The following is a 13,124-nucleotide window of genomic DNA, read 5'->3' on the forward strand; positions in this document are numbered from 1 at the left end:
CAGATGTGCATGTGCAAGTGAAGGTAAATGTAATAAATACTGGTCCATTTAGCTAATGTAACATACGATTGGTAGGAATTTAAATGTTAGCAAGTCATTTGTGCTAAAAAACAAACAATGATAAACTTAAACATTTGGTTTAGATGACAATTAATGGCTTGAATATTTAAAACACTTCCCATGCAGGATTAATAATTGGTTAATGGTTATACTATAAAATTAATTAGTGCATAATAATCATGATACTCGTAATACCGTGATTATTTCTCTGACAAAAATCGTACAAAGAAAATCTATAATCGTGACATCCCTAGCTGGGACTACTTTCAGTGGCAGATTAATCCACATTTGTTCCAGAGCCTCTGGTTTTTCCAATCAGGGGCTTCGCTGAGATTATTTAATCTCAGCATATAAGTGTGATGTTGTGAGGTTCAGGTATCAGTGTAAATGCTGAAGGCTATTGTTTTACAAATCTTAATTAGTATTATCAAGTCTTTATTATAGCCTACAGGCCGGAGCACATCAAGAAATCTTCATTGATGTCTTTCTTTCTTTACTTGTTTCTGCCTCTGGATGTGAAAATGAACATGTGTCCTTCATCTCATCACGTTAAGATCTGAACCGACGCAGTAAACTCATTTTCAAATTTCATCCTCCAGTAAAAATCACTTGGCACACATACTGCACACATACTGCACGCACACACACACACACACACACACACACACACACACACACACACACACACTGTTCTTACCTCCATTTTGTCCATCGTGTCGAAGAAATGAGCTGACTGTGACAGAGACAGAGAGTGTTAGTTTATTTTACATTCTCACTTCACAGGTGTGTTTGAACTGTAGAGGTTTAAATAAAGTTTGGTTTGAATACAACACAAACATGTGTGACTGAGTGAATTTTATCTGATGTTTTATTTTTACTTGTCGCAGTTTAAAAAAAACCAAACAAATAAACTGAAATAAACCAGATGTAAGTCTGATCATTATAAAGTGATGCATTTACTGTAATAAAAACACACAGGTCAAGTTTAATGTTTGTGTCTGTGATAGCACTTCTCACCAGCAGGTGGCAACAGGGACTCATCTAAAACCACTGTTCCTGAGAGTGAGACTTAAAGGGATAGTTCAACATTTTGGCAAATTGGCCCATTGCCATAATCCCTATAGTCATAGCAGTAGGTTTGTTCCCTTTAATTGTTGGTGCAAGCTATTTTTAGAACGGCGGAGCAGAGCTGTGAGCTGCTCCGAGCTATGCTACAGAGGCTCATGGGATTTCTTGGTTTCCCTCATCAAACTCATCAAATACACAATCCAACAACTCCACAACGCTCTGGTGGACAACTTGTGACCTGCACATTCACCACGCAATGAGATAATAACAGAATGTTACCAGTTGTTTTAGAGGTAAATGCAGAGACTGCTTGATTAAAAATTGTCCCTGAAGGCAACGCACATCCGCTGTTTTGCATGAATCTACCTCTAAAACAACTCTGTCTCGTAGCGTTCTATTATTATCTCATAGTGTGGTGAATGTGCAGCTCACAACTTGTCCACCAGAGCGTTTTGGAGTTGTTGGATTGTGTATTTGATGAGTTTGATGAGGGAAACCAAGAAATCCCGTGAGCCTCCTTAGCGTAGCTCTGAGCAGCTTGCGGCTCTGCTCCACCGTTCTAAAAATAGCTTGCACCGACAATTAAAGGTAACGAACCTGCTATGACTATAGGGATTATGGCAATGGGCCAATTTGCCAAAATGTTGAACTATCCCTTTAAGGTACAGGGCTGTGCATGTGTGAGGTTACCTTCATGGTGGGGGGTGCAGTGCGGGGGGGAGAGGGAGGGCAGTCCACCACAGGATCATTGGAGTTGTTCAGGAGTTCCTGTTTACTGAGACACAAATAAACAAACATCAATATACATGAAGACCAGTCTGACCTCTGACCTCTGTGGCCTAAAGGTCAGTTTCTATTAAAACTCCACACAGTCTAAAGGCAAGGCAAAGCAAAAAGCAAGTTTATTTAAATAGCCCATTTTTACAAACAGTTTGTCTCAAAGGGTTTTACACAGAACCATAACAACATCCTCTGTCCTCAGACCCTCACATCCACTGAGGAAAAAAACAAAACAGGAGAGACCTCAGGGTGAGAGACAGAGGAGGGGTCATCACCCAGGATGGGCTGATGGGACATAGATCTTATATACAGACAACAACAAAAATTGCAACATGGAATATGGAATAGCAGCTTCTGATGGGCAGGCTGGGACATAAAGAGGAAAATGTTTGTGTTAAAGCTCCATACGGTATGAAGGTAGATGTTTGCTCCTTCAGTATAAAGGTAGATGTCCATGTGTAGTGTGATTATAAAGCAGCTCTAGGTTCTATATTAATACTGTGAAAGTATCAAAGCCTCAGTCCACAGAGAAATGCACACAGCCTGTATTCAGAAATCACAACAACGCAGTCACCAAGCTCCCGCCCACCTGGATCAACCGTCCAATACTGTGCAGGATGCAGGATGCATGATTTGGTTTCTGTGTTAATGTGTTGAGCTTGTATCCACCATGATGATCAGTATGTTGTGGTGTGTCACCTGATGACCTCACACAGGTGTTCCCTTTATCACTGCAGTAAATCTGACTGTTCACTTCCATCCCTCTCAGGCAAGAGGCAATTACTCTGCGGTTGCTATGATTTCTCCAGGTATTCATACTAATGACTCGTGATTTATGATTTAAAACTCTTGAGTCACATTAACATGACTCTGCAGTTCCTCTACTGACCATTCACCATGCACTGGAGGGCTTGAGTACCTTATTGAAACCAGTTTGATTATTCAAGATTATTCACCGTTTTGATGGCCTAGACATGCTCAAAACTCACAAAATATTGCACATGCTTTGGGCCTGGTAAAAACTGTATGTACTTTAGAGTTTTCACACACAGGCCTCAATAATGCCCCCTGGACAGGGCCGGCTCTAGCCATTTTGGTGCCCTAGGCGAGATTACTCTCAGGCCCCCTCCCAACAATGATCAATAATGATCATAACGATAACATAGCAGTGTATCTCTATGTCCCCTCTGACCCTGAGATACACAATTTGCACAACAATCAGTAAAATTGCATTGAGTAAATCCTGGGTGAAGACATGAAAAAATTAGTGTCTTCACAATCATGAGAACAAACTGTTTTGGTGCTTGAAATGGGTATACGAAAGTCTGGGCTTCACAAAAGCAGTGGAATATGATATAAGGCGATAAGTGTAGAAAAAGAATTGTGAAATTGCTTGTTGAGCATAAATGTTAGGCCTAACTGTCATTCTCACCAAATGTCTCAAATGTGGGACAACAGAAGCTAAATATTGACTTCACGTTACATTTCAAACTTCATGAGATGTGTGTGGCCCGAAATGAGAAATTGTCTCCAAATATCACCTAAATAGACAAAAAAACACACAAAATTTACAATATTTAGCCTATATAATGTACCCTATATATGTGTTGTCACTGTGGTACTGTTTGAGAGGTAAGAAAAACAAAAACAAAAAACTAGTTTGATAGCTCAGCAGGTCTGAATACAGAGCTGGAGCTGATCTGGAGCTGTGGCCCACTGGCCCTGCTGTCTGAGCAGGCTGAAATCTCTACTCTCTCTTCTTTTTTCATAATCTTCCTCATCAAATTAGTCAGAACTTTAAACCTCTGAAGCACCGTCATCATCCTCACTGCTTCTCTCTCTCTCTCTCTCTCTCTCTCTCTCTCCCTCTGAACGACTCTGCTGTTTCGAAGCGCTTCACAGTTGTTTTGATTGACAGGTCGTCAAGGGCGTGCGGCCGTGCGTATTTGAAAGAGGAGAGCCTCCCGATCACAGTAGTTGAACCGCATTTCTACTGCGTAAATGACCGAAATATGAAAAAAAAAAAAAAAAAAAAACATATCGAGACGGTCGCGCAAACGCGCCGGCATTTGTGCCACACATCTAATTAAAAATGTGGCGTTTCTAACAAGAAAACGGCTTGAGAGCATTCCTGCTGCAGACAGGTATCTGCTGTGTGTGTGACTATACACAATTTAGGAACATTTGTCATTGTTTATTTATTTGTTTTGGGTTTTTTTTTCTACACAGAAAACACTAAGTGAGGGGGCGCCAGCGGACATAAATCATTATTATTATCTTTTTTTTTTTTTTTTTTCCCCTTGACTGGCGGCGCCCCTCCAGCAGTTGGCGCTCTAGGCGACCGCCTATATCGCCTATGCCTAGAGCCGGCCCTGCCCCTGGACCAGTATGCAACCCCTCCACATTGGGCTTATTTAGGCCCATATACTGACTACATGAAAAAGCTCCTGGAAGCCATAGGGACAAGAAAAAAAACAAAAACAAAAAACAAGTCAGCCATTTTGAATTGATTGTGCTACTTTGCCACTACTCTTATGATTTGCTGACCTCATACTTCACTCATACACCACACATTGTGGCAAATGTGCACACAAATGGCTTCCAACCTGAACACAACAATATGGTAATATTCAGTCTTACTCGAGCGTATCTCCCTCTTGTGGAAACACAAAATGACATGTATTACTGTGTGATCGTCTAGTCCTTCATGTGAGACTTGATTCACCTCGGTCTTGGTAAAAAAAAGAAACTTGATGAAGCTCGATCAGGACATCAGCGCCCCTGTAGCAGCGTGGATGAAACATCAACTCACTCTAACTCCAAATATAATGAAACAATAATAGAAAATAGCACCAGGTTAGAATTGCCTGACAAATAGTGACTAACAACTGTTTAAAGTGACAGAGGGTGAAAGAACAGTGCTATATTATGATAGTCTGTTGTTAAAAAGGGCACTGTAGGTGTAGCAGCCTGCTGCTGACGTAGCTACAGAGCCACATTATACCACATGGTCCCTGCAGACCATGTTAACACCTGAGTGCAGAGCTCAATGGTGGCTACACTGTTTTTTGATGCTGCAAGGGCCTGTTCATTATTGCTACATATTAATTCAATTCAATTCACCTTTATTTAAAGTGTAAAATCACCAAAACATGGTATCAGAACACTTTACAATTTGCAGACCACACACACACGCACGCACGCACGCACACACACACACACACACACACACACACACACACACACACAAAAGGAGAATTAGAGATGACAATTAAGACCAACATGACAGAACAACAACAACAACAAACAATGACAACAGTGACACAAAACAAAGAACAAAATGAAACAAAAACAAAACAAATGAACAAAACAAAAATAAAATGTGCTATCAGGCTATACCGTATGTTTGAGACAATAGATGGGTCTTTAGTCTGGATTTGTAAGTGGTAATGGAATCTGCATCTCTGACTGATTGCGGGAGCCGGTTCCAGAGGAGTGGGACACGGTGGGAAAATGCTCTTCCACCTGCTGATTTTTTGTTGACTTTGGGGACCATGAGGTAGTTACCATTCTGTGAGCAGAGGGCATGTGTGGGAGTGTGTGGGATGAGTAGATGTGACAGGTATGGAGGTGCAAGTCCATGTAGGGATTTGTAGGCCAGTAGGAGCAGCATGAAATCTGATCTGGATTTGATTGGGAGCCAGTGGAGTGAGATTAAAGCTGGAGTTATATGGTCAAATTTCCTGGTTTTGGTAAGTATTCTGGCAGCTGTATTATGGACAAGTTACCTAGTTTGTGTGTGCTATGGTGTGGTAGGCCGGAAAAGAGAATATCACAGTAATCTAATCTGGATGAAACAAAAGCATGAACCAAAATCTCTGTGTCTGAGGTACTTAGGAGGGGACGGATCTTTGAAATGTTACGGAGATGAAAAAATGCTGCCTGGGTGATTTCCCTGATGTGTCTGTCAAAAGACAAGGTGGAGTCAAAGTTCACACCAATGTTTTTAAAGGGATAGTTCACCCTAGAATGATATTTCGCTCATTATCTACTCACCCTCATGTTGGCTAAGGGCTGGAAGAATTTTCAGAGTCCACCGTCCCTTCTCTGAGTTACAGGTGGTCTTGGCGTAGCAGTGCATTTCAATGCAACGGTTGCAAAGGGACACCAGAGCTCTTCGTAAAAAAACACACACAAAAAAACATCCAAATACCTCCATGATGCTCGTATGTAATGTCCGTCTTGTGCTGAAGCCCCAAATTGCATAATTGTCCCGAAAAAAATTAAATAAGTCCACATTCCAAGCATGTTTGTAGCATTAGCTCCTAGTGTCTGTTGTCCCGGCTCTTCCGCTGCCAGCGCGCATGCGCAAGGTTCTGGCTCGTACAAATACGGCTCAGCAAAGAAATGCAGCTCGTCCTCGACATCAAAATCTTCAGCCATGGCTAAAATATGTTTTAAGAGGCCAAAATTGCACGAAAAGTGTTGTCCCGGTGCAAGGCAGGCTATTACGGACTGCTTCTAGTCCTTCGCCGGGGTAAACAAGGAAGCGAGTCGGTCTCAGTGCGAACCTTGCGCATGCGCGCTGGCAGCGGAAGAGCGGACAACAGACACTAGGAGCTAATGCTACAAACATGCTTGGAATGTGGACTTATTTAATTTTTTTCGGGACAATTACGCAATTTGGGGCTTCAGCACAAGACGGACATTACATACAAGCATCATGGAGGTATTTGGATGTTTTTTTGTGTGTGTTTTTTTACGAAGAGCTCTGGTGTCCCTTTGCAACCGTTGCATTGAAATGCACTGCTACGCCAAGACCCCCTGTAACTCAGAGAAGGGACGGTGGACTCTGAAAATTCTTCCAGCCCTTAGTCAACATGAGGGTGAGTAGATAATGAGCGAAATATCATTCTAGGGTGAACTATCCCTTTAACTGTATGGTGTGGAGTGATAATACAGTCGTCAATGTTTAGCCTAAGGTCGGTGAGGAGTGGTAGTTGGTTGGTCGGGCCTACGACTAGTATTTCAGTTTTGCTGGCATTCAGTCGTAAGAAGTTTTGTGACATCCAGTCAGTGACAGCAGCTAAGCAGGATTCAAGATTTGCAAGATGGGAGTGATCGTCGGGTGTAATTGGTATGTAAATCTGTGTGTTATCTGCGTAACAGTGATAATTAATGCTAAATCTACGAAATACTTCACCAAGGGGGAGTAAGTAAATGCCAAAAAGCAAGGGACCCCTGTGGAACACCAAACTGCACTGAGGAGGATTCGGATGTAGTGTTTTTATATGAGACAGTGCCTTCTGTCACTCAGATATGATTTTAACCAGGACTGTGCAGTACCATGGATGCCTGCGTAGTTGGACAAACTGTCTAATAAAATGTTATGATCAACAGTATCGAACGCTGCGCTTAAATCCTGAGTGAACCGGAGAGTGTAAGAACCCTGCTGTTCAATATTCTTCTCTTTTTCCAAAGTATTTTTCAAAAGTAATGTTTTTGAGGGACTTTAAAATTATGGGTCTCCAACATATATTGTTCACTCTATCAAACCTATAGGGGGTGCTCTGTGCTTGAGTGGTTAGAGCACGTCCCATGTTGGCCTGATGCCGCTGATCACCAGTACAACAATCCATTGCACATGTCATGTCCTCAGTCTCTCTCCATGCTTTCCTGTCTCACCACACTGTCCTTTCAAAATAAAGGACAAAACATAGACCAAAAATATCTAACAACAAACAAACAAACAATCTGGGGACCTCATACTTGAGCTCACTCTTCCTGAGGATTTCATCCAGTCAATCTCATCTGAAGACCTTTCTGATTAAAAGTTATAAAAAGCTTGAGTTTTAGTTTTGGCGTGTCTATTCCAGCACGGCCATTTTTGATTTTGCCATAATTTGGGCCTGTTGCTTGCAGCTTTGATTTTACAGTAATGAAATCTTACGTTTTTCTTTGGATGTTTACATCCTCAGCTCATGAAAATCCAAAATCCAAAATCTCAAAATAGAAGAATATTTTAAAAATGTAGCGTAGCTGCTGGAGACAGAAAAACCTGCAGCCTACAGTAAATAATAAAGTTGAACCAACCCCCCCCCCACCTCCTGCTCAGTCTTGCTCCTCCAGAGTCTCTTTATGAATCTAATTTAATTTCACCAAAGTGACATTTTCACTGAAAAGAGATAAAAGTGGAGCAGCCGGAGGGTTAATGACCTCCTGTGACTGTGTGTGTGTGTGTGTGGGGTGGGGGGGTGGGTGGGGGTTGGAAGTGGTTACATAAAAACTTGTAAAAGAAAGAGAAGACAGAGAGACAGCACTCAGCCTTCCTCCGTATCACTGTGATAATAAAATATCAGACTGACTAAGATCATGAACATGTATCAGAGAATTTTTCACCACATGCATGAACACACAGAGACGTGACGTCATCTGGTTCGTCTAAATAAAAACCCTCTTCATTTAAGGTCAGAATATGAATTTTACATCACAGTATAATGTCAGGAGCAAAACAGGAAGGCAGAGAAAGAGAGTTAGTAAGTGAACTATTTACATTATTAATTTACGTAATCAGCTAATCACAACCTGGTCATTACATGGAGGCCAACATCTCATTCTGTTGTCGAAGAGCTTTTAGTCTGTTAGTTTGTTCCTAGACTCAAGACACAACTACAACAACAATGAAAACTAGAAAAAGAATTAACGCCATTGCTGAAGAAATGCTGAATGAGCTGAAGAAAATGTTAAAAAGGTAGAAATACTGCATGTGTAACAGTTGAAGAGTTTGAAGAAAGAAAGAAAGAAAGAAAGAAAGAAAGAAAGAAAGAAAGAAAGAAAGAAAGAAAGAAAGAAAGAGGGGTAGTGAGAAAGAAAGAAAGAGGGGTAGAGTGAAAGAAAGAAAGAAAGGGGTAGTGAGAAATAAAGGATGTGGATAGATAGAAAGAGATAGAGATGATGATGATGATTATAAATCCAATGTTGAATTTAATTCAGTTTGGTTTAAATGTCTCCACAGCAGAGCTCATGATGAGAGTGTTGCTTCTGGAGCTTCTGTCCTCCATGTTTGTTTCCTTGTCAACAAGCTTTTTGAATTATGAATTAATCTTTGTTTACAAAAGGAAACTCATGTGTTGTCTTGTTTGCATTATGTAATACATATATTAGTCTTTTTCACCAGCCAACTCTCTATGTATCAGTTTTGCTCAGGACATTTGTATGACTCATATCATTAATTGTATTCATGTGTTTAAATCCACACACAGACACAGACCTCTGAGACGTAAAGTCATTAAGAGAGGAGATAGGAAACCTGCCTCGAAAGAAAAGTCACTGTGTGCATGTGTGTGTGTGTGTGTGTGTATGTGTGAAACCTCCTGAGCTTCAGTTTAAATAAAAACAGTTTCCTCTCTCAGCTGGTTCGTTATCTCCTCTGACATCTGGGTGTCACAGGCGATAACATCATCTTCGACCACACACACACACATGCACACGCACATGCGCGCGCACACACACACACACACACACACACACACACACACACACACACACACACACACATGCACCCACACACATGTTACCATCATGTCAGAGTCCTCTGGGCCATGCTGATGACAGGCTCAGACTCAAACAACCGCAGAGAAAAACTGATAAACTGAACCTGAGTTTAACTCAGTTTAACTTAAAAGTTTCTATTATTGAAGCTTTGTTTTCTTTCCATAATTCTAAATTAGGGATGGAACAGTTCAAGTTAATAAAAAAAACAAAAACATCCCATTGCTTCACTTGTCGTGTGTGTTGCTCGGTTCAAGGGAAACACAAAATAGTCTTAAGCTGCGTTCACACCAGACCTTTTGTTTTTCTCGCTGGCGACGAGTTTACATGTTACAGTAAGTCAATGCAAACGAGCGATTGAGCGTTTAATGGCTCAGGCGAAAAATAGCTCCGAGCGACAGCGGCCGAGCTCCAGATGAGAAATCCCAACTCTCCGGCCGTCAGTCACTTGTCGCTCAGCGCTGATTGGCTGCCGTAATCTATGTGTAACTATGACAACTACTGAAATCATGGAAACGTAACCGGTCCGGCAGAGCAAAACCGGCTTGACGTTGTACGGCGCTTGTGGGACTTCCACAACAGGTAAACAACGGCAGCAGGTACAATGTCAGCCGTGCTGGACCAATACAAACAGGAAGAAAAGAGCGGCTGGAATCGCTTGAATAACGTCATCAGAGTGATCTGTTGCATCGTTCCAAACTGAGGAGCGACTGCAGCTGAGTGACAGAGCGATTTTTTGGGAGCGACAAAAATAAACGGTCCGGTGAGAATGCACCTTTACACCAGTACAGAAGTCATTGACCTCTGTCACAGAGGTGGAGGGTTCAGAGTCCATGTGGAAATGATGAGAGAAAAAGAGCAGCAGCATGATCTGTGTGTGTGTGTGTGTGTGGGAGCATGTTGGATTCACTGCCACCTGTTGCTGACAACAGTGAGAATGTGGAGGAGAAAACTGGAACTGTGTGTAAACACTGTCTGTGCTGTGATCTACATCTATCTGTATCTTCTGCTGATCTGTGGTATTCTGGAGTGTACAACAGTACAAAAATACACTACAACATGTATTGAGCCAAACTGAAGAGCAGCAGAGCTCATGGTCCATGTTGTATTATGTAGTGAGACAAAAGTTTGACTTTCTGTACATCCACCATATTTGTTTCTTCGATCTACAGTGGCTCTGATGGGTCAACACAAATGACCATGATGATCTAACCACAACAAATGTGAGCAGCAGCCCATTCATATATTATTGTACCTGTCAACATGAAGTATGACCTATTACTGTAATATCAAGTGTGACAAGAGGGTTGTAGCAGACATATACTGGGTCCGGCACCAACCACCAACCATTAAAGAAGCTCACAGTAAAGGGGCTAAACTGACCAAATGAGCCACCACTCTTCATAGATACAGAGCTGAGTGACATCTTATCTTAAATCTTCTCTGTGGGAACATGTGATGTTTCCATGTCATGAGATGATTTCCTGATTTCTATCATCTGAGATAACCTCCAACAGTGTTTCCCATTAATTAACGAGACTCTCGTTTGGGCCCGCCACAGTCTCTCACAGAAAAAAGCTTTTTTTTTTTCTCATGTGTGTCTACGTGCGCGAGAGAGGCGGCAGTTTGCTGACTGGCAGAGATGAGAGCTGGTGAAACGCTAGCATGGTTATTTAAAACACCATCTCTGATCTCTGCCCGCACATAGACACACAGACAGGGGCGCACGCTAAGGGCCGGATTTACTAAAGGTTTGCGTGTATTAAAACGTGTGCAAACGTGATTGCACGCGCAAACACATGTGGAACCTGATCTACTAACCGGACGCACAGTGACGGCTGGTATCAATGGGCTAGTGGGGCTAAGCCCTCCCTGCATTACACAACAAAAGATGAGGAAAAAATATTATATATAGCCTATATTATATTCTCTAAATAACATACAAAAGATTGTTCTAAGTCTTAGTAAAATCGGAACTGGCAACAATATTAAATAGTTTCAACAAAAACACCTGATATCTCTAAATGGGCTAATTTTAATCAGCCCGAGCTCACCGAGTCTGCTCTCATTCATTTTCCGACTGTGGATGATTGACAGGTGCCATGTCCCGCCCTCGCCATTGACCGACTGTGTGGGCTAATTTCATTCAGCCCACAGGCCGAGCGGTTCTGACCAATCAGCAGCGGGCTGACGCAGGGTCAGTGATTGACAGGCGTCATGTCCCGCCCCCTTGGTTCACTTGTCATTGGGGCTAATTTCATTTAGCCCAACAGCGCTGTTTTCAGACCAATGACAGGAACCGGAGGAAAAGTAGTGTTGTTGTGGGAGGGAGAAGACAGAAAACAGCGGCGCTAGGCGCTAGCATCACAGGTAGCATTAGCATACTTTACTGCTCTAAACTGTCTTTGCTAACATGAACGAAGTGGAGAATCTAGTTTCTAAACTCACTGGGAGCACCAGACTTAATGACATGGCGATAACAGACCAGAAAGGCCGTCGATATGAGCTGCATATATCGTCTTTTTTATTTATTTATTTATTTTTTAATTTAGCAATATCGTCGGGTGTGTGCGCGTGCGTGCGTGCGTGTGTGCGTGTGTGTAAGTGTTTGTGTGTGTGTGTGTGTGTGTGTGTGTGTGTGCGTGCGTACGAGTCTGTGTGTGTGTGTGTGTGTGTGCGTGCGTGAGAGAGGGAGAGAGAGAGAGAGAGAGAGACTGTGTGTGTATGTGTGAGATAACCAGGTGAAGTTTTTTTTTTTTTTGGACTAGACCCTTACTTAATGCAGTGTGTAGGCCTAGTTAGTTGCTATACTTTTGTGAGATGGGATAACCCTAACTTTTAGCTGTGTTAACCATTTAATGGGTATAATTTATTTATTAGCCCACCCAACTAATTTGACCACCAGCCGCCACTGCGGACGCACCTAGGATTGCGTCCCTCACACGGGCAGAATAGCACGTGCGATCCATTTAGCATGTTTGCCTTGATGAATATGTAAATATGGGCGTTTCAGCCAGAACGTGCAGAATACTGGGAGGAGTAGATGCAAATCGATTTATTTAGCATGTGCAATGTGATTTATCAAACCAGGAAGAGATTGCGGTGGCTGTTTTTGCGTCTTTATTCACCACGTCTGAAAACCATGTACTAACTGATACAACTTTGCCAAAACGTATGCGTTTATTGATTTGATACCTGTCAGAGCCCCGTGATCTTACATCTCTGCATTTCCTCACGTCTGGGTAATTCTGTAACAGTTTTTCAGCCGTGTTAAAAGTCATTTACGCGCCGTTACGCACGGGGCACGTCTGTCCTGCAGTGCGCTCCTCTCCTCTCCTCTCCTCTCTAGTACCTGGCTGCTCAGCTCCGTCAGTCCCGGTCCCGGACTGAGACACGTCACCGCTGCCTTCACCCGTCTTTGATCCCTCTGGTCAGTGGTCAGAGCGTTTAGATCCGTGCGTCCCACCTGACCTCTCTATTAATCCACTGGATCATGGGCGGCACACACACACATGTTATAGGTGTGTGATTGTCACTGCAGCTGCTGCCTGTTCGTCACTATATGACGAGTTGGGCCCTGTAGCGATTTGTGTTTATTTATCTAAACAGAGCGCGAGAGAGATGAACACACATGCTGTCATTGTATGCATCGGATCAAATGTCAT

At 42.4% G+C, this 13,124-nt stretch overlaps 1 protein-coding gene across 5 annotated transcripts in view; it reads right to left on the reverse strand.

The window, feature by feature from the left end:
* LOC146975130 (rap1 GTPase-activating protein 2-like) overlaps window positions 1-13,124 on the reverse strand; it is a 48,572-nt gene that overhangs the window by 15,624 nt on the left and 19,824 nt on the right. For all 5 annotated transcript variants that reach the window (XM_085798816.1, XM_085798814.1, XM_085798817.1 and 2 more), the window contains 2 exons: window positions 1,819-1,903; window positions 758-793 (listed from right to left, as the gene is read on the reverse strand). In XM_085798816.1, the coding sequence (XP_085654942.1) occupies window positions 758-793; window positions 1,819-1,903 (121 nt within the window). The remainder of the gene's footprint in view (window positions 1-757; window positions 794-1,818; window positions 1,904-13,124) is intronic.

The sequence above is a fragment of the Trachurus japonicus genome, chromosome 14 (assembly GCF_045865225.1).
Source record: "Trachurus japonicus isolate A0001 chromosome 14, Traja_1.0".
NCBI classification, from domain to species: domain Eukaryota; kingdom Metazoa; phylum Chordata; class Actinopteri; order Carangiformes; family Carangidae; genus Trachurus; species Trachurus japonicus.